This window comes from Chlamydotis macqueenii, chromosome 4, assembly GCF_036417535.1.
Source record: "Chlamydotis macqueenii isolate bChlMac1 chromosome 4, bChlMac1.mat, whole genome shotgun sequence".
NCBI lineage: Eukaryota > Metazoa > Chordata > Aves > Otidiformes > Otididae > Chlamydotis > Chlamydotis macqueenii.
Window position 1 is genome coordinate 33878217 of NC_141559.1, and position 26322 is coordinate 33904538.

At 53.9% G+C, this 26322-nt stretch overlaps 2 protein-coding genes across 2 annotated transcripts; both read left to right on the forward strand.

Moving 5' to 3' along the window:
- Positions 1 to 619: 619 nt before the first annotated feature.
- On the forward strand, positions 620 to 1627 carry LOC147600886 (inositol 1,4,5-trisphosphate receptor-interacting protein-like 1). The gene has a single exon (XM_086746065.1). The coding sequence runs from the start codon at positions 620 to 622 to the stop codon at positions 1625 to 1627; it is 1008 nt and encodes a 335-aa protein (XP_086602191.1).
- A 21640-nt stretch (positions 1628 to 23267) lies between these two features.
- Positions 23268 to 24275, forward strand: LOC147600887 (inositol 1,4,5-trisphosphate receptor-interacting protein-like 1). The gene has a single exon (XM_086747818.1). The coding sequence runs from the start codon at positions 23268 to 23270 to the stop codon at positions 24273 to 24275; it is 1008 nt and encodes a 335-aa protein (XP_086603944.1).
- Positions 24276 to 26322: the final 2047 nt, after the last annotated feature.

Below are 26322 nucleotides of genomic sequence, written 5' to 3' on the forward strand. Positions count from 1 at the left end.
CGGGTCACAATGGGACCTGTCTCCAGGGGCATCACCAGGTGGCCACACTGCAGTTTCACTTGGGCGACGGGTGCGTGCAGCATGCAGGGGGAAGGCTGGGCCAAATGGGGGACGGGACAGAGGGCCAGGGGGTTTCTAACCCTGAGCGAGAGGCGAGCCCCACAGGCTGGTACCACAGGGTACCACCCTCGGGGCTGGGGAGAGAGGTGCTAGGGGCTCCCTGTGGTGGTAGGTGCAAGAGAGGCTCTGAGGATGCGTCGGGACGCTGTTGTGTGGCAGCGATGGGGCCTCAGGAGGCTCCGCTCTGGTGTCCCTTGCCCTTTCACGGGGCACAGCCCAGCCAGGGGCTGGTCATCAGGGCGGCTTGGGCAGGACGGGCCCCATGCTGGCTCCAGCCAGGGCCCGCGGCCCCTTCAAGCCTGTTGCCAGCAGTGCCCAAACGCTGTGTGGGAAGAGCCTGTGGCTCCCATCCCTGCAGTGCTTGCAAACCCTGCCCTTGTTCCCTCCCACCTCTCCTACGGGCCCCCAGCTCCAGGCAGCTCCTGCACCACTGCCCCGGTCCCGTGCTCCCTGCCACCCAGCCCTGCTGAGCCCCTTTTTCTCCTGCCTCCTCCAGGCCATGGCTGCCGGACTTGGCCTCCTCGTGATTGTGCTGGCCATCCAGCATGGGCTGAAGGGCCATCATCAGATAGATGTGGCCACGGCCCAGCGGATGCAGCAGCGTGAGGAGCATCTGCGTGAGAAGATGATTCAGCTGCTGGAGGAGATGGAGCAGAGCAACTCCACGTGGGAAGACTGGCTCCTCCGGTCTGTGTTGCAGCACCGGCTGCTTTTGACCATGGCAGGAGCCATGGTCCTGCTCGCTGAGATCTGCTGGCTGGACAGGGAAGTGAACTTTGCCTCTGTCAGCTGCAGTGAGCAGGACAGCTCCAGCAGCGAGGAGGCGGAGGAGAAGGAGGAAGATGAGGAGGAGGAGGAAGACCTCAGTGGTGTCAAGTCTTTGGCTTGTGCATCGCCAGTGCAGGGCCTGCCTGAGACGTGCAAGGTGCTGAAGAAGCTGGTGGGCGACCTCCTCGATATATGCCAAGTGGTTTCCAAGAGGACTTTGATGCCGCAGATGCAGCCAGCCGTTGGGATGGATGACAGCTATGAAACCTGGCGCATCCATGAGGACAGCATCTCCTACCGCCTGCTGGTGTTCCTGCGGCCACCCCCCGGGCACTCTTTCAGCCTGGAGCCGGCCACCACGGGGCAGCTGCCAGCAAGGCACTGCAGCGTGCGTGTGGGGCTGGAGTGCATGTGCTGGAGGGAGCAGCTGCTGGGGGACAGTTTGTGCTTTCTCCACCATCCCGAGGACAAGCTGCGGACGGATCGGATCTCGTACCTCCTGCGTACCCTCTGCACGTGCTCCTACTTAGACGTGGAGAAGATCGCCTGCTGGGCCCAAGGGCTGGTGAGATCAGCCTGGCTGCTTTTTCCTCAGTCGCACAACTGCCAGCTCATGGTGCTGCCCTCCTCCCACTCCTGCAGGTTCCAGCTGACAAGCCCCTCCAAGATGAACATCTGCACTGAGATGACTTTTGCAGTGCAGCAAGGCAGCTCAGTGTCCTACCTGAGCCTGGAGTAGGCAGAGGCCGCCTTCACCAGCAGCACAGCGCGGCCGGAGAGCTGCGCTGCTGTCGAGGTGCAGCTTTTCAGACCGAGGGCGACGCCACCCAGCAGGACAATTTGGACGTCCCAGGTCTGCAGCTCTGCGCCCACGTGCTGGTGGCCCCAGGCTTCTCCAGCCATGCCCGTGACCCTGAGGACCTGCTTTCCTCTCAGACGGACGGGGCCCGGGTGACAGTTTCGCACACTGGGCCAGGCTGATCGCAGAGACTGCCTGGGGAGTCTGCGCCGCAGATGTGGACAAACGAGGCGTGGAGATGACGCTGCTCGAGAGGAGCTGAGCGTAACGGGAGTTTGGGGAGTCTGCCCTGGTCCAGCTGAAGATGCCATTGCAGCTGAGAGTGCTGTTAGCACGTATAAGGGGATGGGACCAGCCATCCCACTGGAAAGAACTGATGGGCCCTGTGGGCCCTTTATTTGATACATTGTAAATAACAATATAATTTTTATTGTAATGAAAATAAATGAATTTGTGTTAACCAACTCTCTGTGAGTGTGCCTGGAAAGCCCTTGAAAGTTCTAGCCAAGCCCACGCAGTGGCTGCTGGGGTCTCCAGGTAACGAGCACGCCTAGGAGACCACCTTAACCAATGGGGCTGACCTGACCGTATTGGACCAGAAGCCCTGGTTTCCCTTGGGTTGTAACTGGCGTCTGCTGGGAGATCCCTTTGAGGCAGCATTCCTTGAAGCAGCAGCTCTCAATTGGAGACTCTGCCCTTGGATCAGGATGCCATCCAAGGAAACCCTCCAGAATTCAGTGTCCTTACCTCACAGAGGAGTGGTTACACGTTTTAAGTCATCGTTCTAAGCTTACATTTGGTTAGTTACCAAATCTAGACGCGTAAGTCTGTAGGGCCAGATGGGATCTACCCAATGCTACTGAGGGGGCTGGCAGAAGTGTTCACCAAGCCACTTTCCATCACTTATCAGCAATCTTGGCTGAGGTCTTAAAGGGCTTTTCCAACCTAAATGATTCTATAATTCTATGATTCTTATTAGATAAACTTAATGTTTGATGTGAGTTTCCATTCACAGTTATTTCACTACTGCTTTGTGCATTCTAGTTATACTTATGTCTCCTAATATATTGTGGGGCAACCATATCCATCAATTTACAGAACACCACAAATTCCATTTAAAAAAAAAAAAATCCCCAGAAAGTCTTGGAATCTCATGTTTTTGCAAAGCTGGTGTTTTAGAAATTTGCAGTGAGAAACAAGCTACTTGGAGTTTCCCAATGCTTTCCAGAAGGTAAGAGTATGCCTGCAGATAGCTATTGCAGAGCAGCCCCAAAGCTTCCCAAGAGACTCACTCTTCACTTTGACAGATGCTCTTCAAACAGAGTGAAGAGAGAGGGTTCACTCCAGGTGTCCATTTACAGACATCTGCGGCTTGCTGGGTGTCCAGAGGGTACTGGCAGGTAAGAAAAAGAGTTTCCAGGAAACTCAGGCCCTTCTGGGCCAGCAGTTTGAGGCTGCTGCAATATGCCATAGAACCTACAGAGACACAGGACTATTCCTAGACAAGTTCAACATCTCAGTCCCAGCCCTATTCTCTGCTCCAGAGAGCCTCACAGTCGCATTTTTCATCCCCTTGGCCTCTGTCACTGGGAAAAATTGAAACAGAGTAGCTGAAGTAGGAACAGGTTTAGATCAACTCTAAATGCTTTTGCATCTAATGTGAGAAAGAGTAATTAAGAGCTGCTTAAAAGGTAAAATAAAACAAGTGTACCAGAATCTTATATAGTTTCTCACCAGTTGACAAAAAAAAAGCACTTAAAACGTTAATTTTTCTGCAGTGTAAAGGTGAGATTGATTCACAGAAGAAGGTCACTTTTTCTCCTGAGGTCGTCTAGCTAAGAATGCTCTGTCCAGAAACCTGTGCTGCTTCTATGAACAGGGTTTGAAGCAACTGCTGCGTGACCAGCTGGACGGTCATAAAGCTAAGATGGAACTCAGTGCAATCCTATGCATGACAATGAATGCCACGGGTTCATCTATGAGATATCTGCCCACTGAATAATTTTTTTTTTTACAAAATGATGTACTGCAGATTCTCTTCGAGCAAACACCCTTGGATTCAATGATTAGGAAAAAAGCAAGTTAACTTTGCCAAGTAGGTGAGGTTGACTGTGTACCAAAGACACTAATAGTACAGATGGAAAGAAACAGCTTGTTCTGGTTTTATTTAGTGAGGGGGGGCTAAGGTGGCAGCTTCTGGAACAAGCTGCTCTAGAAGTGGTTCCCCTTTGTTCAGTGGACTCGGCCGAGCCTAGGGCAGACCCGCTGCTGGCCAAGGCTGAACCAACTGGTAGCAGAATGTTCTGTGATAATGCCTCTGTGCTAACGTATTTAAGAAGGGGAAACCAGAAAAAAAAATAGGAGAGAAGATGTGAAGATGCTGAGCAGGGGCAGAGAGGGAGAGGCGCAAGCCTTGTGGGCCTTGCAGGCCTCAGCCTCTGGCCTGCCGCCGGGCGGCTCTGTGGGCCCGACTCAGCCCGGCCCGGCTGCAAGAAGTGGAGAGGAGATGAGACGTGAAGAGATGCTGAGAGGCGTCTGCCTGCCTGTGGTGAAGAATTTTTGTGGTGAGAGGAACGGCTGCAGCCGGCAAGGTCAGTGAAGAAGGAGGGGCAGGAGTAATGCGGCTCCTGGCAGAGGTTCCCCTGCAGACCAAGTTGGTGCAGCCCGTGGTGAGGCAGGTTGTCCCCCTGCAGCCCATGAAGGTCCACGGAGGAGCAGAGATCCACCTGCAGCCCATGGAGGACCCCACACTGGGGTAAGTGGATGCCTGGGGGAGGCTGTGGCCCGTGGAAGGCCCGCTGGGGCAGCCGTTCTGGAGGGAGTGCATCCCGTGGAAGAGAGGTCCCACTCCGGAGCAGTTTCATAGAATCATAGAATCATAGAATGGTTTGAGTTGGAAGGGACCTTCAAAGGTCATCTAGTCCAACCCCCCTGCAAGGAGCAGGGACATCCCCGACCAGATCAGTTTGCTCAGAGCCTCATCCAGCCTGGCCTTGAACGTTTCCAGGGATGGGGCTTCCACCACCTCTCTGGGCAACCTGTTCCAGTGTTCTATAACTCGCATTGTAAAAAAATTTTTCCTAATTTCCAATCTAAATCTACTCCCCACTATTTTAAAACCATTACTCCTTGTCCTATTGCAACAGGCCCTACTAAACAGCCTCTCCCCATCTTTCTTATAGGCCCCCTTGAGGTATTGGAAGACCGCTATCAGGTCTCCCCGGAGCCTCCTCTTCTCCAGGCTGAACAGCCCCAAATCTCTCAGCCAGTCCTCATAAGAGAGGTGCTCCAGCCTTTTTATCATCTTTGTGGCCCTCCTCTGGACCTTGTCCAACTGGTCCATGTCCTTCTTGTGTTGGGGGCTCCAGAACTGGACACAGTCCTCCAGGTGGGGTCTCACCAGGGCAGAATAGAGGGGGAGAATCACCTCCCTCAACCTGCTGGCCACGCTTCTCTTGATGCAGCCCAGGATGCGGTTGGCCTTCTGGGCCGCAAGGGTGCATTGCCTGCTCATGTTGAGCTTCTTGTCCACCAGCACTCCCAAGTCCTTCTCCTCAGGGCTGCTCTCAATCCATTCCCCGCCCAGCCTGTATTTCTGCCTGGGATTGCCATGACCCAGGTGCAGGACCTTGCACTTGGCCTGGTTGAACTTCATGAGGTTGGCATAGGCCCACCTCTCCAGCCTGTCAAGGTCCCTCTGGATGGCACCCCTCCCTTCCAGCGTGTCGACGGCACCACACAACTTGGTGTCATCGGCAAACTTGCTGAGGGTGCACTCTATCCCACTGTCCATGTCGCCAACAAAGATGTTGAACAGGGCCGGGCCCAACACGGACCCCTGAGGGATGCCACTCGTGACTGGTCTCCACATGGACATTGAGCCATTGACCACCACTCTCTGAGTGCGGCCATCCAGCCAACTCCTTATCCACCGAGTGGTCCGTCCATCAAACCCATGTCTCTAGTTTAGAGAGAAGGATGTCGTGTGGGACAGTGTCAAAAGCTTTGCACAAGTCCAGGTAGATGATGTCTGTTGCTCGTCCCTTGTCCACAGATGCCGTCACCCCGTCATAGAAGGCCACCAGATTGGTCAAGCACGATCTGCCCTGACAGCCATGTTGGCTGTCACCAACCAGATCCTTGCTCTCCATGTGCCTTAGCATGGTTTCCAGGAGGATCTGCTCCATGACCTTGCCAGGCACAGAGGTGAGGCTGACCGGCCTGTAGTTACCCGGGTCTTCTTTATTCCCCTTTTTAAAAATGGGGGTTATGTTCCCTCTCTTCCAGTCATCGGGGACCTCACCAGATCGCCACAACTTCTCAAATACGATAGCCAGTGGCTTGGCAACTTCATCTGCCAGTTCCCTCAGGGCCTGCGGATGGATCTCATCAGGTCCCATGGACTTGTGCACCTTTAGGTTCCTCAGATGATCCCAAACCTGCTCTTTGAGTACAATGGGCGGTTCTTCATCCTCGCAGTCCCTGCTTGCACCTTCTACAGCTTGGGTGGTGGGACAAGAACTCTTGTCGGTGAAGACTGAGGCAAAAAAGTCATTGAGTACCTCAGCCTTCTCCATGTCCTGGGTAACCAGGACACCAGTTCCCTTCTGGAGGGGGCCTACATTTTCCCTGGACTTTCTTTTGTCCCCTACGTACCTATAAAAGCTCTTCTTGTTGCATTTTATATCCCTGGCCAGATTCAGTTCTGCCAGGGCTTTGGCCTTCCTTACCTTATCCCTGGCGACTCGCACAGCCTCTTTGTAGTCCTCCCAGGCTACCTGTCTCCATTTCCACCCTCTATAGGCCTCCGTTTTTACTTTCAGTTGGTCCAGGAGCTCCTTGCTCAGTCACGCCGGCCTCCTGGCCTTTTTGCCCGACTTGTTTTTCATTGGGATGCACCTCTGCTGAGCTTGGAGGAGGTGCTCCTTGAATATAGACCAACTTTCCTGAGCCCCTCTTCCCTCCAGGGCCGCCTCCCATGGCACTTAGCCCATCAGGTCCCTGAAGAGGCCGAAGTCTGCCCTCTTGAAGTCTAGGGCAGAGAGCTTGCGGTGTAGTTTCCTCACTGCCCCGTGGATCTTGAACTCCACCATCTCATGGTCGCTGCAGCCAAGGCTGTCCTTTAGTTTCACATCCCCCACCAGTCCCTCCCTGTTGGTGAGCACAAGGTCGAGCATGGCACCCCTCCTTGTCGACTCCTCTATCGCCTGCAGGAGGAAGTTATCATCCATGCATTCCAGGAACCTCCTGGACTGCCTGTGCCCTGCCGTGCCGTGCTGTCTCTCCAACAGATGTCAGGGTGGTTGAAGTCCACCATGAGGACCAGGGCCTGTGACCGTGAGGCTGCACCTATCTGGCTATAGAGCGCCTCGTCTGCTCTGTCTTCCTGGCCAGGCGGCCTGTAAAAGACCCCACCGTAATGTGGCCCGTAGGTGGGACCCCACACTGGAGCAGGGGAGGAATGTGAGGAGTTGTTCCCCGACGATGAAGCAAGACTCAGCCCGGCCCGGCTGCAAGAAGTGGAGAGGAAGTGAGACTAGAAGCAATGCTGAGAGGCGTCCGCCTGCCTGTTGTCAAGAATTTTTGTGGTGAGAGGAACGGCTGCAGCCGGCAAGGTCAGTGAAGAAGGAGGGGCAGGAGTAATGCGGCTCCTGGCAGAGGTTCCCCTGCAGACCAAGTTGGTGCAGCCCGTGGTGAGGCAGGTTGTCCCCCTGCAGCCCATGGAGCTCCACGGAGGAGCAGAGATCCACCTGCAGCCCGTGGAGGACCCCACGTTGGGGCAGGTGGAGGCCTGAAGGAGGCTGTGGCCCGTGGGGGGCCCGCTGGGGCAGCCGTTCTGGAGGGAGTGCACCCCGTGGAAGAGAGAACCCGTGCCGGAGCAGTTTCATGAAGGACTGTGGCCCGTGGGTTGGACCCCACACAGGGGAGGAATGTGAGGAGTTTTTCCCCTGACGATGAAGCAGCGGCGTATAACAACGCGTGATGAACTGACCGTAACCCCCATTCCCTGTTCCCCCCTGTGCCGCTTGGAAGGCGGGGGAAGGTGGTAGAGATAATGTGAAGCCCGAGAAGAAGGAGGGGTGGGGGCAGGTTATCTTGTTCTCGGTCTCATTGTCCTGCTGTTTTTTAGCAATCAGTGAATAGTTTTCCCCTAGTCGAGTCTGTTTTGCCCCTAACGGTGAGAGAAGGAGTTAAAGAAATCTTAATAGATATGGCATTGATTAATTATTGCTGTGCATCCTAAGGAATCAAGTTGATAAATAGTGCTTAATGTTTTGTTAACTACTTCCTTAATAATTTGCTAACCATTGTGCAAACTATTTGAAGCAGAAAGTCTTGCAATTCTCCACGAAAGACAGTTCCCGGTAAGGACTAGGGGGGTCGCTTCAAGAACCAGCTAAAACCGACCCTGCAGCTTGAATGAAAGCCAAGGGATAACTGAGTTTGCGCAAGAACAAAAGGTTACTAGCGGTGACGAAGAGGAGTCACCTGCCTTCATCCCCATGACCCCCGACGACCACCACCAGGAGGCACTGCGCAAGCCCAGACAGGAGGAGTTTATGAAAATGACCCCTTGGGACTAATTTTAATACGAAGCGGGGATAGGTCATGCATATGTATAGGCGTATTGTGAAACTTTATGTGTATGTAACATTTGGTTGTATAAATTTAAAGTGAGTTGCCACGTAAGGCGCGCACGGTTTTGGTGGGACTACCCCCCTGTGCTGCCCAGCGCTGAATAAACATACCTACTTTACAATCTTACAGATTGTGGAGTCCGTTTTCCGCACGTCAACGGTAAATTTAAGCATTTCTCCCTGTCCTTATCTGAAACCTGGAGACTTTTTTTCTCATATTATCTCTGCCTATTCTCTTGGAGTGTGGGGGGGAGTGAGAGAGAGAAGGCGTAGTCTGGTCCTGACCAGGGCTAAACTACGACAGCACCTTAACCAATGGGGGCCGTCTGCCTGCTTAGTCAAGAGAGTCCCTGTGAGCTCCCTGCTGCCGGATGGGTTTGTACTGGGTGTGATGGCCAGGAGCCACTGAGCTGGGCGGTTGGGTCAAAGGCTGGGGCCTGCCGTCTGGGTGATGCTGTTCTGGTGGCTGTGAGAGCACAGAGGAGGGGCCAGGGGGTTTCTAACCCCGAGGGAGAGGCGAGCCCCTCAGGGCACGGCACGGCACCACCCTCGGGACTGGGGACAGAGGTGCTCGGGTCTCCCTGCGGTGGCAGTGCCCAGAGAGGCTCTGGGGATGCGTCAGGACGCTGTTGTGTGGCGGGGATGGGGCCTGTGGTGTCCCTTGCCCTTTCTCGGGGCACAGCCCAGCCAGGGGCTGGTCATCAGGGCGGCTTGGGCAGGACGGGCCCCATGCTGGCTCCAGCCAGGGCCCGCGGCCCCTTCAAGCCTGTTGCCAGCAGTGCCCAAATGCCGTCTGGGAAGAGCCTGTGGCTCCCATCCCTGCAGTGCTTGCAAACCCTGCCCTTGTTCCCTCCCACCTCTCCTACGGGCCCCCAGCTCCAGGCAGCTCCTGCCCCACTGCCCCGGTCCCGTGCTCCCTGCCACCCAGCCCTGCTGAGCCCCTTTTTCTCCTGCTGAGAGAAGGTGTTAAAAAAACCTTAGTAGAGATGGCATTGTTTAATTATTGCTGTGCATGCTAACACAAATGATCCTCTGCTTTGCTAATTAGCTATTGTGAAAACTACCTAAGGGGAGGGGAAGTCTTGCCTTCCTCACAAGGACAGTCCATGATAAGAACTGAGGGGCCTTGCTTTGTGCCCTGAAGCAGAAGTCCTGCACTTCCTCACAAGGACAGTTCCTGATAAGAACTGGGGAGCCTCCTTCAAGAACCAGCTAAAAGCGACCAAATGACTCATTGGGACTAATTTTAATACAAAGCCGGGATAGCTCATACATATGTATAGGCGTGTTTTAAAACTTCATGTGTATGTAACACTGGGTTGTATAAATTCAAAGTGAGTTGCCTCGTCAGCCGCGCACGGTTTTGGCGGGACTACCCCCCCCACCGCGTGCTGCCCGGCGCTGAATAAACATACCCACTTTACAATCTTATAGATTGTGGAGTCCGTTTTCCGCACGTCACTGCCTCCTCCAGGCCATGGCTGCCAGACTTGGCCTCCTTGTGATTGTGCTGGCCACCCAGCATGGCCTGAAGACCCATCATCAGAAAGACGTGGCCACAGCCCAGCGGATGCAGCAGCGTGAGGAGTATCTGCGTGAGAAGATGATTCAGCTGCTGGAGGAGATGGAGCAGAGCAACTGCACGTGGGAAGACTGGCTCCCCCGGTCTGTGTTGCAGCACTGGCCGCTTTTGACCACGGCAGGAGCCATGGTCCTGCTCGCTGAGATCTGCTGGCTGGCCAGGGAAGTGAACTTTGCCTCTGTCAGCTGCAGTGAGCAGGACAGCTCCAGCAGCGAGGAGGTGGAGGAGAAGGAGGAAGTTGAGCAGGACGCAGAAGACCTCAGTGGTGTCAAGTCTTTGGCTTGTGAATCGGCAGAGCAGCGCCTGCCTGAGACGTGCAAGGTGCTGAAGAAGCTGGTGGGCGACCTCCTTGGAATGTGCCAAGTGGTTTCCAAGAGGACTTTGATGCCGCAGATGCAGCCAGCCGTTGGGATGGACGACAGCTGTGAAACCTGGCGCATCCATGAGGACAGCATCTCCTAGCGCCTGCTGGTGTTCCTGCGGCCACCCCCCGGGCACTCTTTCAGCCTGGAGCCGGCCACCACGGGGCAGCTGGCAGCAAGGCACTGCAGCGTGCGTGTGGGGCTGGAGTGCATGTGCTGGAGGGAGCAGCTGCTGGGGGACAGTTTGTGCTTTCTCCACCATCCCGAGGACAAGCTGCGGACGGATCAGAGCTCGTACCTCCTGCGTACCCTCTGCACGTGCTCCTACTTAGACGTGGAGAAGATCGCCTGCTGGGCCCAAGGGCTGGTGAGATCAGCCTGGCTGCTTTTTCCTCAGTCGCACGACTGCCAGCTCATGGTGCTGCCCTCCTCCCACTCCTGCAGGTTCCAGCTGACAAGCCCCTCCAAGATGAACATCTGCACTGAGATGACTTTTGCAGTGCAGCAAGGCAGCTCAGTGTCCTACCTGAGCCTGGAGTAGGCAGAGGCCGCCTTCACCAGCAGCACAGCGGGGCCGGAGAGCTGCGCTGCTGTCGAGGTGCAGCTTTTCAGACCGAGGGCGACGCCACCCAGCAGGACAATTTGCACGTCCCAGGTCTGCAGCTCTGCGCCCACGTGCTGGTGGCCCCAGGCTTCTCCAGCCATGCCCGTGACCCTGAGGACCTGCTTTCCTCTCAGACGGACGGGGCCCGGGCGACAGTTTCGCACACTGGGCCAGGCTGATCGCAGAGACTGCCTGGGGAGTCTGCGCCGCAGATGTGGACAAACGAGGCGTGGAGATGACGCTGCTCGAGAGGAGCTGAGCGTGACGGGAGTTTGGGGAGTCTGCCCTGGTCCAGCTGAAGATGCCATTGCAGCTGAGTGTTGTTAGCACGTATAAGGGGATGGGACCAGCCATCCCACTGGAAAGAACTGATGGGCCCTGTGGGCCCCTTATTTGATACATTGTAAATAACAATATAATTTTTATTGTAATGAAAATAAATTAATTTGTGTTAACCAACTCTCTGTGAGTGTGCCTGGAAAGCCCTTGAAAGTTCTAGCCAAGCCCACGCAGTGGCTGCTGGGGTCTCCAGGTAACGAGCACGCCTAGGAGACCACCTTAACCAATGGGGCTGACCTGACCGTATCGGACCACAAGCCCTGGTTTCCCTTGGGTTGTAACTGGCGTCTGCTGGGAGATCCCTTTGAGGCAGAGTTCCTTGAAGCAGCAGCTCTCAATTGGAGACTCTCCCCTTGGATCAGGATGCCATCCAAGGAAACCCTCCAGAATTCAGTGTCCTTACCTCACAGAGGAGTGGCTGCACGTTTTAAGTCATCGTTCTAAGCTTACATTTGGTTAGTTACCAAATCTAGACGCGTAAGTCTGTAGGGCCAGATGGGATCTACCCAATGATACTGAGGGGGCTGGCAGAAGTGTTCACCAAGCCACTTTCCATCACTTATCAGCAATCTTGGCTGAGGTCTTAAAGGGCTTTTCCAACCTAAATGATTCTATAATTCTATGATTCTTATTAGATAAACTTAATGTTTGATGTGAGTTTCCATTCACAGTTATTTCACTACTGCTTTGTGCATTCTAGTTATATTTATGTCTCCTAATATATTGTGGGGCAACCGTATCCATCAATTTACAGAACACCACAAATTCCATTTAAAAGAAAAAAAAAATCCCCAGAAAGTCTTGGAATCTCATGTTTTTGCAAAGCTGTTTTTTTCAGAAATTTGCAGTGAGAAACAAGCTACTTGGAGTTTCCCAATGCTTTCCAGAAGGTAAGAGTATGCCTGCAGATAGCTATTGCAGTGCAGCCCCAAAGCTTCCTAAGAGACTCACTCTTCACTTTGACAGATGCTCTTCAAACAGAGTGAAGAGAGAGGGTTCACTCCAGGTGTCCATTTACAGACATCTGCGGCTTGCTGGGTGTCCAGAGGGTACTGGCAGGTAAGAAAAAGAGTTTCCAGGAAACTCAGGCCCTTCTGGGCCAGCAGTTTGAGGCTGCTGCAATATGCCATAGAACCTACAGAGACACAGGACTATTCCTAGACAAGTTCAACATCTCAGTCCCAGCCCTATTCTCTGCTCCAGAGAGCCTCACAGTCGCATTTTTCATCCCCTTGGCCTCTGTCACTGGGAAAAATTGAAACAGAGTAGCTGAAGTAGGAACAGGTTTAGACCAACTCTAAATGCTTTTGCATCTAATGTGAGAAAGAGTAATTAAGAGCTGCTTAAAAGGTAAAATAAAACAAGTGTACCAGAATCTTATATAATTTCTCACCAGTTGACAAAAAAAAAGCACTTAAAACGTTAATTTTTCTGCAGTGTAAAGGTGAGATTGATTCACAGAAGAAGGTCACTTTTTCTCCTGAGGTCGTCTAGCTAAGAATGCTCTGTCCAGAAACCTGTGCTGCTTCTATGAACAGGGTTTGAAGCAACTGCTGCGTGACCAGCTGGACGATCATAAAGCTAAGATGGAACTCAGTGCAATCCTATGCATGACAATGAATGCCACGGGTTCATTTATGAGATATCTGCCCACTGAATAATTTTTTTTTTTTACAAAATGATGTACTGCAGATTCTCTTCGAGCAAACACCCTTGGATTCAATGATTAGGAAAAAAGCAAGTTAACTTTGCCAAGTAGGTGAGGTTGACTGTGTACCAAAGACACTAATAGTACAGATGGAAAGAAACAGCTTGTTCTGGTTTTATTTAGTGAGGGGGGGCTAAGGTGGCAGCTTCTGGAACAAGCTGCTCTAGAAGTGGTTCCCCTTTCTTCAGTGGACTCGGCCGGGCCTAGGGTGGACCTGCTGCTGGCTGAGGCCGAGCCAACTGGTAGCAGAATGTTGCGTGATAATGCCTCTGTGCTAATGTATTTAAGAAGGGGAAACCAGAAAATAAATAGGAGATAAGATGTGAAGACGCTGAGCAGGGGCAGAGAGGGGGAGGCGCGAGCCTTGTGGGCCTTGCAGGCCTCAGCCTCTGGCCTGCCGCCGGGCGGCCGACTGGGCCCGACTCAGCCCGGCCCGGCTGCAAGAAGTGGAGAGGAGATGAGACGTGAAGAGATGCTGAGAGGCATCAGCCTGCCTGTGGTGAAGAATTTTTGTGGTGAGAGGAACGGCTGCAGCCGGCAAGGTCAGTGAAGAAGGAGGGGCAGGAGTAATGCAGCTCCTGGCAGAGGTTCCCCTGCAGCCCACATTGGTGCAGCCCGTGGTGAGGCAGGTAGTCCCCCTGCAGCCCATGGAGGTCCACGGAGGAGCAGAGATCCACCTGCAGCCCGTGAAGGACCCCACGTTGGGGCAGGTGGATGCCTGAAGGAGGCTGTGGCCCGTGGGGGGCCCGCTGGGGCAGCCGTTCTGGAGGGAGTGCATCCCGTGGAAGAGAGGACCCATGCCGGAGCAGTTTCATGAGGACTGTGGCCTGTGGGTGGGACCCCACGCTGGAGCAGGGGAGGAATGTGAGGAGTTGTTCCCCCTACGCCAAAGCAGCAGCGTATAACAACGCGTGACCGTAACCCCAATTCCCTCTTCCCCCCCTGTGCCGCTCAGGGGGTGGGGGAAGGTGGTAGAGATAATGTGAAGCCCGGGAAGAGGGAGGGGTGGGGGCAGGTTATCTTGTTCTCGGTCTCATTGTCCTGCTGTTTTTTAGCAATCAGTGAATAGTTTTCCCCGAGTCCAGTCTGCTTTGCCCCTAACGGTAAATTTAAGGATTTCTCCCTGTCCTTATCTGAAACCTGGAGCCTTTGTTCTCATATTATCTCTGCCTATTCTCTTGGAGTGTGGGGGGGAGTGAGAGAGAGAAGGCGTAGTCTGGTCCTGACCAGGGCTAAACTAGGACAGCACCTTAACCAATGGGGGCCGTCTGCCTGCTTTGTCAAGAGAGTCCCTGTGAGCTCCCTGCTGCCGGATGGGTTTGTACTGGGTGTGATGGCCAGGAGCCACTGAGCTGGGCGGTTGGGTCAAAGGCTGGGGCCTGCCGTCTGGGTGATGCTGTTCTGGTGGCTGTGAGAGCACAGAGGAGGGGCCAGGGGGTTTCTAACCCCGAGGGAGAGGCGAGCCCCTCAGGGCAGGGCACGGCACCACCCTCGGGGCTGGGGAGAGAGGTGCTCGGGGCTCCCTGTGGTGGCAGGTGCCCAGAGAGGCCCTGGGGATGTGTCAGGACGCTGTTGTGTGTCAGCAACGGGGCCTCAGGAGGCTCCGCTCTGATGTCCCTTGCCCTTTCTCGGGGCACAGCCCAGCCAGGGGCTGGTCATCAGGGCGGCTTGGGCAGGACGGGCCCCATGCTGGCTCCAGCCAGGGCCCGCGGCCCCTTAAAGCTTGTTGCCAGCAGTGCCCAAATGCTGTGTGGGAAGAGCCTGTGGCTCCCATCCCTGCAGTGCTTGCAAAGCCTGCACTTGTTCCCTCCCACCTCTCCTACAGGCCCCCAGCTCCAGGCAGCTCCTGCCCCACTGCCCCGGACCCGTGCTCCCTGCCACCCAGCCCTGCTGAGGCCCTTTTTCTCCCGCCACCTCCAGGCCATGGCTGCCGGACTTGGCCTCCCTGTGATTGTGCTGGCCATCCAGCACGGGCTGAAGAGCCATCATCAGAAAGACGTGGCCACGGCCCAGCAGATGCAGCAGCGTGAGGAGTATCTGCGTGAGGAGATGACTCAGCTGCTGGAGGAGATGGAGCAGAGCAACTGCATGTGGGAAGACTGGCTCCTCCGGTCTGTGTTGCAGCACCGGCTGCTTTTGACCGTGGCAGGAGCCATGGTCCTGCTCGCTGAGATCTGCTGGCTGGCCAGGGAAGTGAACTTTGCCTCTGTCAGCTGCAGTGAGCAGGACAGCTCCAGCAGCGAGGAGGCGGTGGAGAAGGAGGAAGATGAGGAGGAAGACCTCAGTGGTGTCAAGTCTTTGGCTTGTGCATTGCCAGTGCAGGGCTTGCCTGAGACGTGCAGGGTGCTGAAGAAGCTGGTGGGCGACCTCCTTGGAATGTGCCAAGTGGTTTCCAAGAGGACTTTGATGCCGCAGATGCAGCCAGCCGTTGGGATGGACGACAGCTATGAAACCTGGCGCATCCAGGAGGACAGCATCTCCTAGCGCCTGCTGGTGTTCCTGCGGCCACCCCCCGGGCACTCTTTCAGCCTGGAGCCGGCCACCACGGGGCAGCTGCCAGCAAGGCGCTGCAGCGTGCGTGTGGGGCTGGAGTGCATGTGCTGGAGGGAGCAGCTGCTGGGGGACAGTTTGTGCTTTCTCCACCACCCCCACGACAAGCTGCGGACGGATCAGAGCTCGTACCTCCTGTGTACCTGATAGAGACTGAAATGTTTAATTAATGTCTCAACATCGCTAGACGATGGAATGATATGAGATTTTGTTTGGTTGGTTGGTTTCTTGGTTTTTTTTGTGAACCACCATGGGTCCATGGGGTGATATAAAATTGACAGCAAATTTATAGTGTTATTGTTTATTGACTGTGCTCTGAGGTGGAGGCAGGGAAATCCATTTTCCTGCTGCGTATCCAGGCCCCAGTTCCGGTGGACCAGGATTGCACAGCCACAAGCTCCACAAGGACTTGGTCGCCAGGCTCACCAAAAAGCAAAGACTGAACTGTTTTGCCAAAGAAAAAAAGGGTTGCAAAAATGAACAAAATGCTTAACATTTCGATGGTGCTTTATCTTGAGGCATTTATGATGTTGTGCTTTGCTATAGTTTTGTTGGTTTATCTTTGTTTACCTTGTGACTGTCCTTGTAAACAATTACTTGCTTCTTCTGATTCCCCGGAGCCATAAGCCTCAAACTCTGCCTGGGACAAATTTTTAGTTTTATAAGATAACATAAGTGTTGTTAATTAGATTTAGATATGTTAAGATCATTTACATAGATAGTTAAGAGAAATTTTTTTTTTCTTTTTTTAATTATTGCTTTTAGTTAGCATTTATGTCTCTTTGTACTGTCATGAAGTTTAGGAAAGAACCTTTCTTTCTTTTAGTTTTGTAACTTGCCTGACAAACAATAATGTTTACAATTGAATATATCTTTTTTTTCTTCTTTTATTCGTCTTCTCTTCTCTTTTTTTTTTAATTTTCTCTTTCCTTTCCTCTATCATTTCTGCCACCACGGAACTCCGTCCCTGAGGCAACAATGTTGAGCCACAGGGTGGTGTAATAGACTGTGTCAAAAATTTGTCTCAACATTGTTGAAACAGCAAACCACCACCCGAGCAATGGCTTCCCGTTATCTTGCAAGGCAACTCCTGTTGTCTTGCGAACCTGAATGCAGAGCTGGTTGAGAAATCTAGCCCTACCCGCCATGGGCCCAGAGATACATATCACCCGGTAATGGGCATGCATATCGCCCGGTAATGGATCGCCCGGTAATGGGCATGCATATCACCGCCAGGTGAGGGGTGCGGCTGGGAAAACCAGCTCTTAAAATACAATGAAAACAACCAACATAGAAAGGGGAACATTTTTCAACGGAAGACACTTCTACACTTCTACACTTCTTCTTCTCTTCACTTCATTCACTCAACGGAATACACATTCGCCGGAACGCACATCCACGGAACCGACATCGACATCGAGACGACCAACGCCGGACGGATCGTTCCCCCATCGAGCGAACTGAACTGTCGGGACGCTGCAGCTCCGTGGTGGTAGCTATTGCAACCAAAACTCTTTCCCCTCTTTCCTTTATCTCCTTTCTCTTCCATTTACAATCTTCTTGTCGGGTCAATAAAGTTACCTGGCACTTGACTCCGTTTTGAGTCTTAATTCTGTTCCCGAGAATATGAGCAAAACCACGCTCCGGTGTGTGAGAGGTTGGTCCAGCCGCCCCTAGCCTCCCAGACAAGTCTGGGAGCAAAATCTGGGAGCGTCTATGGAGCAAATAATCTTGGGTGAGATCACTCGGCATATGAGTGGCATCCAGGGGATCAGGCCCAGCCAGCACGGGTTCACGAAAGGCAGGTCGTGCTTGACCAACCTCATTTCCTTTTACGACTGGGTGACCAGACTGGTGGATGAGGGAAAGGCTGTTGATGTGGTCTACCTGGACTTCAGCAAAGCCTTTGACACGGTCTCTCACAGTATTCTCCTAGGGAAACTGGCTGCCCTGGGTAGGTATACCCTTCTTTGGATAAAGAACTGGCTAGGGAGCCGTGCCCAGCGGGGAGTAGTCAATGGAGTCAAGTCCAGCTGGCAGCCTGCTACAAGTGGTGTCCCCCAGGGGTCGGTACTTGGGCCCACCTTGTTCAATATCTTTATTGATGACCTAGACGAGGGGATTGAGTGTACCCTCAGTAGGTTTGCAGATGACACCAAGTTGGGTGGTGGTGTTGATCTGCCTGAGGGTAGGGAGGCCCTTCAGAGGGATCTGGATAGGCTGGATCGCTGGGCTGAGCTGAATGGGATGAGGTTCAACAAGGCCAAGTGTCGGGTCCTGCACTTTGGCCACAATAACCCCATGCAGCGCTATAGGCTCGGAGCTGAGTGGCTGGAGGACTGTGAAGAGGAAAGGGACCTGGGGGTGTTGGTTGATGCTCAGCTGAACATGAGCCGACAGTGTGCCCAGGTGGCCAAGAGGGCCAACGGCATCCTGGCCTGCATTAGAAATAGTGTGGCCAGCAGGAGCAGGGAGGTAATCATCCCCCTGTATTTGGCGCTGGTGAGGCCGCACCTCGAGTATTGTGTTCAGTTTTGGGCCCCTCACTACAAGAAAGACATTGAAGCCCTGGAACGTGGCCAGAGAAGGGCAACAAGGCTGGTGAGGGGTCTGGAGCACAAGTCTTATGAGGAGCGGCTGAGAGAGTTGGGATTGTTTAGTCTGGAGAAGAGGAGGCTCAGGGGAGATCTCATTGCACTCTATAGCTTCCTGAAGGCAGGTTGTGATGAGCAGGGGTTTGGCCTCTTCTCCCAGGCAACAAGCAGGACCTGAGGAAATGGCCACAAGCTGTACCAGAGGAGGTTTAGATTGGACGTGAGGAAAAACTTTTTCTCCCAAAGAGTGGTCAGGCACTGGAATGGCCTGCCCAGGGAGGTGGTGGAGTCGCCGTCCCTGGCAGTGTTCAAGAGGCGGCTTGATGAGGAGCTACAAGATATGGTTTAGTAGCTGTGGCAGCAATGGTAGTGGGAAGACGGTTGGACTAGATGATCTTATAGGTCCCATCCAACCATGTGATTCTATGATTCTATGATTCTATGAAATCTCGAGCCTTTTTTCTCATATTATCTCTCCCTATTCTCTTGGAGGGTGGAGGGGAGTGCATCGCCTTTGCAGGGCCTGCCTGAGACATGCAAGGTGCTGAAGAAGCTGGCGGGCGACCTCCTCAGTATGTTCAAAGAGGCTTCAAGAGGACTTTGATGCCGCAGATGCAGCCAGCTGTTGGGATGGATGACACCTATGAAACCTGGTGCATCCAGGAGGACAGCATCTCCTACCGCCTGCTGGTGTTCCTGCGGCCACCCCCCGGGCACTCTTTCAGCCTGGAGCCGGCCACCACGGGGCAGCTGGCAGCAAGGCGCTGCAGCGTGCGTGTGGGGCTGGAGTGCATGTGCTGGAGGGAGCAGCTGCTGGGGGACAGTTTGTGCTTTCTCCACCACCCCCACGACAAGCTGCGGACGGATCAGAACTCGTAACTCCTGCGTATGTGAATAGTTTTCCCCGAGTCGAGTCTCTTTTGCCTGAAACGGTAACTTTAAGGATTTCTCCCTCTCCTTATCTGAAACGTCGAGCCTGTTTTCTCATATTATTTCTCCGTATTCTCTTGGAGGGTGGGGGGCAGTGAGAGAGACACTGCGTAGTCTCTCTGCGTAGCCCCGATCAGCTTTAAACTGTGACAATCTCAGCGGGCGGCAGAGCAGGCATTTTGAATTCATGTGAGTGGCCTGCCTAAGGTCACAGGCACATGGAGCAAAGTTTTGACTAGGAGGTTCTTGGCGTGTGTGGAAGATAACTTCCTGTCACAGTTGGTTGGGGAGCCAAGGAGAAAAGGCGTTGTTCTGCACCTGTGGTTTGCAAACAGAGGAGGAGTTGTGGGTGATGTTGCGCCTGGAGGTCATCTTGGTCAGAATGGTCATGAAATGGCAGTTTTTGATACCGAGAGAACGAAGGAGGGGTGTTAGCAGAAGTTCCACTTTTGACTTCTGGAGGGCAGACTTTGTCCTGTGTAAGGGCCTGGTTGAGAGAGTCCCTTGGGAGGCAGTCCTGAAGGGCAAAGGAGTCCCAGAAGGCCGGTCATTCTTCAAGAAGGAAATGTGAAAGGTGCAGGAGCAGGCCATCCCCATCTGCTGAAAGAGGAGCCGGTGCGGAAGAAGAGGGGCCTGGCTGACCGGAGAGCTTTGGCTGGAACTCAGGAAAAGAAAGAGGTTATGAACTTTGGGAGAAGTGGCAGGCAAGTCGGGAGGACTACAAGGATGCCATGAGGTTATGCAGGGAGAAAATTAGAAGGGCCAAAGCCCAACTGGAACTTAATCTGATGACTGCCATAACAGGCAATAAAAACAACAAAAGGAGGGCTAAGGAGAATCTCCATCCTTGCTTGGATGTGGGGCAAAAGTTAGCGAGAAAGGCTGAGGTACTTAATGCCTTCTTTGCCACAGGCTTTAACAGGAAGACCAGTTGTTCTCCAGGTACTCGGCCCCCTGCGCTGGAAGATGAGAATGGGGAGCAGAATGAAGCCCCCGTAATCCAAGGAGAAATGGTTAGCGACCTGCTGTTTCCCTTAGACACACACAAGTCCATGGGGCCAGATGGGATCTGAGATTATGAAAAGTGACACCTATCTACAAGAAGGGCCAGAAGAAGGATCTGGCGAGCTACAGCCTGACCTCGGTGCGGGGGAAAGTGATGGACCAGATAAGCCTCCCCCCTTCTCCTGCTGGCCTCCAGCTCCAAGCAGCTCGTGCCCCACTGCCCTAGTTCCATGCTCCCTCCCACCCAGACCTGCTGAGACCTCTTTTCTCCCACCTCCCCCAGGCCATGGCTGTGGCAATCGCCCTCATGTGAGCTGCACTGGCCAGCCAGCACGGGCTGAAGTGCAACCACCAGACAGATGTGGCCACAGCTGAGAGGATGCAGCAGCGTGAGGAGCAGCTGCATAGGAGCTGACTCGGCTGCTGCAGGAGTTTGAGCGGAGGACGTACGCGTGCCAAGCCACGTTCCTTTTTGTGTTGCAGCAGTGGCCATTTTGTACCATTGCAGGAGCCACGGTCCTGTTTGCTGAGGTCTGCTGGGTGGCCCAGGAAGTGAAGCTTGCCTCTGACTTCGTTTAACCCCAGTCAGCAGTCAGGTACCACGCAGCCGCACTCATCCTGCCTCTCCTCAGTGGGGTTTGGGAGAGAATCGGGAAGAAAGGAGAACTCGTGGGTTGAGATGAAGACAGTTTACTAGGAGAGCAGAGGAAGATGATAATGATAACAAAATATAGGGATACTAAAATGCACAAAACGAATGATGCCCAATTTTTGGCCACCTGACGACCCCCAGATATGCAAGTTTTTCCCCTCTTTGGGCTCAATCAGATAATAACAATTGCTGCAAAGAGTTTATAGAGTGATATCAGGAAAAATTTCATCACTGAAAGTGTTGTCAAGCATTGGAACAGGCTGCCCTGTGGTGGCATCACCATCTCTGTGAGGGATTTCAGTGATGGTCCAGGTAAGGCTACTGTGGGAAATTACAAGCCTAAGAGTGCGGGTTGTGGAATACCACAGTGTCCCAACTACGGACCACGCGGTGCCATGTGTGAGGGATTTCAGTGCTGGCCCGTGTAGGGCCACTGTGGGAAATCACAAGCTGCACACAGCTGTGAGAATGCGACCTTGGAGAGGGGAGCTAGGAGGGCTGTTATCTCGGAGAGGGGAGCTAGGAGGGCTGTTATTGAGCAGTGTGTTGCTGCTATGCGGGAGCCGCTGTTAGCCAGCAGGACACGCACTTGGCAGGCCTTGCTGCGTGCGCTGGCCACGCGTGCACCAACACCTGGTCAGTACTCTGCCACTGAATCTGCTGAGGGGATAAACAGAGGCGGCTCGGAGCGGAGGAGAGAGAAAGGACCCAGAGCACTCTACGAACAACAGGGGACGCCCTGAAGGTGCTGCGCCTACCTCCCTTCTCTGCTCTGACCCCGCTGATCATCACCCTCCTGCTCAGCGGTGTCTCCGGCGTAGTCAGATGGGTAAGACTCTCACAAAAAATACGCTGGTAACGGCTGATGCTAGGAACTGTAACTGCTTATGCTGGTAACTGCTTATGCAAGGCTATAGTGGAGCCATAAATACTGTTGCGTTTTTAAAATATCATATGCTGGGTGAACTTTGTGCATAGGAATCCTACGAACCAGTTACACCATCCTTGGAGGTACTTAAAAGACACGTAGACATGGCGCTCAGGGACATGGTCTAGTGGTGGACTTGGCAGTGTTAGGTTTACAGTTGGACTTGATGATCTTAAGGGTCTTTTCTAATGTAAACGATTTGATGAGTCTATGTTCCCTCCACCTGAGACCTCAGGTCCCCAGCACCTCCACAAGAGAGACTTAACATGGAAAGGGACTTGAGGGCACGCTCCCGCTTAGTGACCTTTTTGCCTCCCGGTGGCTTTGGACAGGAGGCACATGGGATGTAGGGTTCTGCACACGCTGAACCGACAGAAACACGGCATTTGTGTCAGTCTTGGCACATATGCAGCAGGGCTAAAGGAAGCTCTTGAGGGTGCTGGGTGTCAAGGCATGCACTCATGCAGTACAGACAACATTTCTGGGAGGCACGATCTGCAGCAGAGCACTACAGCACGGTGTACAGGGGGGTCTCCTGAACCGGGGAAAGCTCAGGGGAGCGGAGAGATGTGGGCCCCAGCATGGCCTCTGCAGCCCCCTCGCTTGCCGTTGCAGGGGGCAAGTTGGTAGCCAGAGAGAGGAGCCACAAGATCTTTTCCACTTGCGCCAGGGACACGCTGTGCGTTTCGCTTGATGGTCCAGGTTCTCAAGGCAAATGCTGCCCCAGCAGAAGCAGTCCAAGAGGAGAGGAGGGAGGAGGAGTCTGTCTCTGCCGAAGGGCTAGCAGCACTTCTTTTCAAGACAACTGGGAGTGAGACGCGCGGGCCGAGAAAACTTTGCACCTCTCTACGTAAGTGAGGGCCATCCACCTACAGTCCCCGTTTTCTTGCGGTTCCGGATCTGGGGGGCGTCTGCCCGCTTTGTCAAGAGAGTCTCTGTGAGTTCGCTCCTGCCGGATGGGTTTGTACTGGGTGTGACGGCCAGGAGCCACTGAGCTGGGCGGTGGGGACAAAAGGTGGGGCTGGCGGTCTGGGTGATGCTGTTCTGGTGGCTGTGACAGCACAGAGGACGGGTCACAATGGGACCTGTCTCCAGGGGCATCACCAGGTGGCCACACTGCAGTTTCACTTGGGCGACGGGTGCGTGCAGCATGCAGGGGGAAGGCTGGGCCAAATGGGGGACGGGACAGAGGGCCAGGGGGTTTCTAACCCTGAGCGAGAGGCGAGCCCCACAGGCTGGTACCACAGGGTACCACCCTCGGGGCTGGGGAGAGAGGTGCTCGGGGCTCCCTGTGGTGGTAGGTGCAAGAGAGGCTCTGAGGATGCGTCGGGACGCTGTTGTGTGGCAGCGATGGGGCCTCAGGAGGCTCCGCTCTGGTGTCCCTTGCCCTTTCACGGGGCACAGCCCAGCCAGGGGCTGGTCATCAGGGCGGCTTGGGCAGGACGGGCCCCATGCTGGCTCCAGCCAGGGCCCGCGGCCCCTTCAAGCCTGTTGCCAGCAGTGCCCAAACGCTGTGTGGGAAGAGCCTGTGGCTCCCATCCCTGCAGTGCTTGCAAACCCTGCCCTTGTTCCCTCCCACCTCTCCTACGGGCCCCCAGCTCCAGGCAGCTCCTGCACCACTGCCCCGGTCCCGTGCTCCCTGCCACCCAGCCCTGCTGAGCCCCTTTTTCTCCTGCCTCCTCCAGGCCATGGCTGCCGGACTTGGCCTCCTCGTGATTGTGCTGGCCATCCAGCATGGGCTGAAGGGCCATCATCAGATAGATGTGGCCACGGCCCAGCGGATGCAGCAGCGTGAGGAGCATCTGCGTGAGAAGATGATTCAGCTGCTGGAGGAGATGGAGCAGAGCAACTCCACGTGGGAAGACTGGCTCCTCCGGTCTGTGTTGCAGCACCGGCTGCTTTTGACCATGGCAGGAGCCGTGGTCCTGCTCGCTGAGATCTGCTGGCTGGACAGGGAAGTGAACTTTGCCTCTGTCAGCTGCAGTGAGCAGGACAGCTCCAGCAGCGAGGAGGCGGAGGAGAAGGAGGAAGATGAGGAGGAGGAGGAAGACCTCAGTGGTGTCAAGTCTTTGGCTTGTGCATCGCCAGTGCAGGGCCTGCCTGAGACGTGCAAGGTGCTGAAGAAGCTGGTGGGCGACCTCCTCGATATATGCCAAGTGGTTTCCAAGAGGACTTTGATGCCGCAGATGCAGCCAGCCGTTGGGATGGATGACAGCTATGAAACCTGGCGCATCCATGAGGACAGCATCTCCTACCGCCTGCTGGTGTTCCTGCGGCCACCCCCCGGGCACTCTTTCAGCCTGGAGCCGGCCACCACGGGGCAGCTGCCAGCAAGGCACTGCAGCGTGCGTGTGGGGCTGGAGTGCATGTGCTGGAGGGAGCAGCTGCTGGGGGACAGTTTGTGCTTTCTCCACCATCCCGAGGACAAGCTGCGGACGGATCAGAGCTCGTACCTCCTGCGTACCCTCTGCACGTGCTCCTACTTAGACGTGGAGAAGATCGCCTGCTGGGCCCAAGGGCTGGTGAGATCAGCCTGGCTGCTTTTTCCTCAGTCGCACGACTGCCAGCTCATGGTGCTGCCCTCCTCCCACTCCTGCAGGTTCCAGCTGACAAGCCCCTCCAAGATGAACATCTGCACTGAGATGACTTTTGCAGTGCAGCAAGGCAGCTCAGTGTCCTACCTGAGCCTGGAGTAGGCAGAGGCCGCCTTCACCAGCAGCACAGCGCGGCCGGAGAGCTGCGCTGCTGTCGAGGTGCAGCTTTTCAGACCGAGGGCGACGCCACCCAGCAGGACAATTTGCACGTCCCAGGTCTGCAGCTCTGCGCCCACGTGCTGGTGGCCCCAGGCTTCTCCAGCCATGCCCGTGACCCTGAGGACCTGCTTTCCTCTCAGACGGACGGGGCCCGGGCGACAGTTTCGCACACTGGGCCAGGCTGATCGCAGAGACTGCCTGGGGAGTCTGCGCCGCAGATGCGGACAAACGAGGCGTGGAGATGACGCTGCTCGAGAGGAGCTGAGCGTAACGGGAGTTTGGGGAGTCTGCCCTGGTCCAGCTGAAGATGCCATTGCAGCTGAGAGTGCTGTTAGCACGTATAAGGGGATGGGACCAGCCATCCCACTGGAAAGAACTGATGGGCCCTGTGGGCCCCTTATTTGATACATTGTAAATAACAATATAATTTTTATTGTAATGAAAATAAATGAATTTGTTTTAACCAACTCTCTGTGAGTGTGCCTGGAAAGCCCTTGAAAGTTCTAGCCAAGCCCACGCAGTGGCTGCTGGGGTCTCCAGGTAACGAGCACGCCTAGGAGACCACCTTAACCAATGGGGGCTGACCTGACCGTATCGGACCAGAAGCCCTGGTTTCCCTTGGGTTGTAACTGGCGTCTGCTGGGAGATCCCTTTGAGGCAGCATTCCTTGAAGCAGCAGCTCTCAATTGGAGACTCTGCCCTTGGATCAGGATGCCATCCAAGGAAACCCTCCAGAATTCAGTGTCCTTACCTCACAGAGGAGTGGTTACACGTTTTAAGTCATCGTTCTAAGCTTACATTTGGTTAGTTACCAAATCTAGACGCGTAAGTCTGTAGGGCCAGATGGGATCTACCCAATGCTACTGAGGGGGCTGGCAGAAGTGTTCACCAAGCCACTTTCCATCACTTATCAGCAATCTTGGCTGAGGTCTTAAAGGGCTTTTCCAACCTAAATGATTCTATAATTCTATGATTCTTATTAGATAAACTTAATGTTTGATGTGAGTTTCCATTCACAGTTATTTCACTACTGCTTTGTGCATTCTAGTTATACTTATGTCTCCTAATATATTGTGGGGCAACCATATCCATCAATTTACAGAACACCACAAATTCCATTTAAAAAAAAAAAAATCCCCAGAAAGTCTTGGAATCTCATGTTTTTGCAAAGCTGGTGTTTTAGAAATTTGCAGTGAGAAACAAGCTACTTGGAGTTTCCCAATGCTTTCCAGAAGGTAAGAGTATGCCTGCAGATAGCTATTGCAGAGCAGCCCCAAAGCTTCCCAAGAGACTCACTCTTCACTTTGACAGATGCTCTTCAAACAGAGTGAAGAGAGAGGGTTCACTCCAGGTGTCCATTTACAGACATCTGCGGCTTGCTGGGTGTCCAGAGTATTGGAAGGGTACTGGCAGGTAAGAAAAAGAGTTTCCAGGAAACTCAGGCCCTTCTGGGCCAGCAGTTTGAGGCTGCTGCAATATGCCATAGAACCTACAGAGACACAGGACTATTCCTAGACAAGTTCAACATCTCAGTCCCAGCCCTATTCTCTGCTCCAGAGAGCCTCACAGTCGCATTTTTCATCCCCTTGGCCTCTGTCACTGGGAAAAATTGAAACAGAGTAGCTGAAGTAGGAACAGGTTTAGACCAACTCTAAATGCTTTTGCATCTAATGTGAGAAAGAGTAATTAAGAGCTGCTTAAAAGGTAAAATAAAACAAGTGTACCAGAATCTTATATAGTTTCTCACCAGTTGACAAAAAAAAAGCACTTAAAACGTTAATTTTTCTGCAGTGTAAAGGTGAGATTGATTCACAGAAGAAGGTCACTTTTTCTCCTGAGGTCGTCTAGCTAAGAATGCTCTGTCCAGAAACCTGTGCTGCTTCTATGAACAGGGTTTGAAGCAACTGCTGCGTGACCAGCTGGACGGTCATAAAGCTAAGATGGAACTCAGTGCAATCCTATGCATGACAATGAATGCCACGGGTTCATC

Coding starts and splice junctions, on each gene's coding strand:
- LOC147600886 (XM_086746065.1), top strand. CDS start 620: ATGGCTGCCGGACTTGGCCTCCTCGTGATTGTGCTGGCCATCCAGCAT.
- LOC147600887 (XM_086747818.1), top strand. CDS start 23,268: ATGGCTGCCGGACTTGGCCTCCTCGTGATTGTGCTGGCCATCCAGCAT.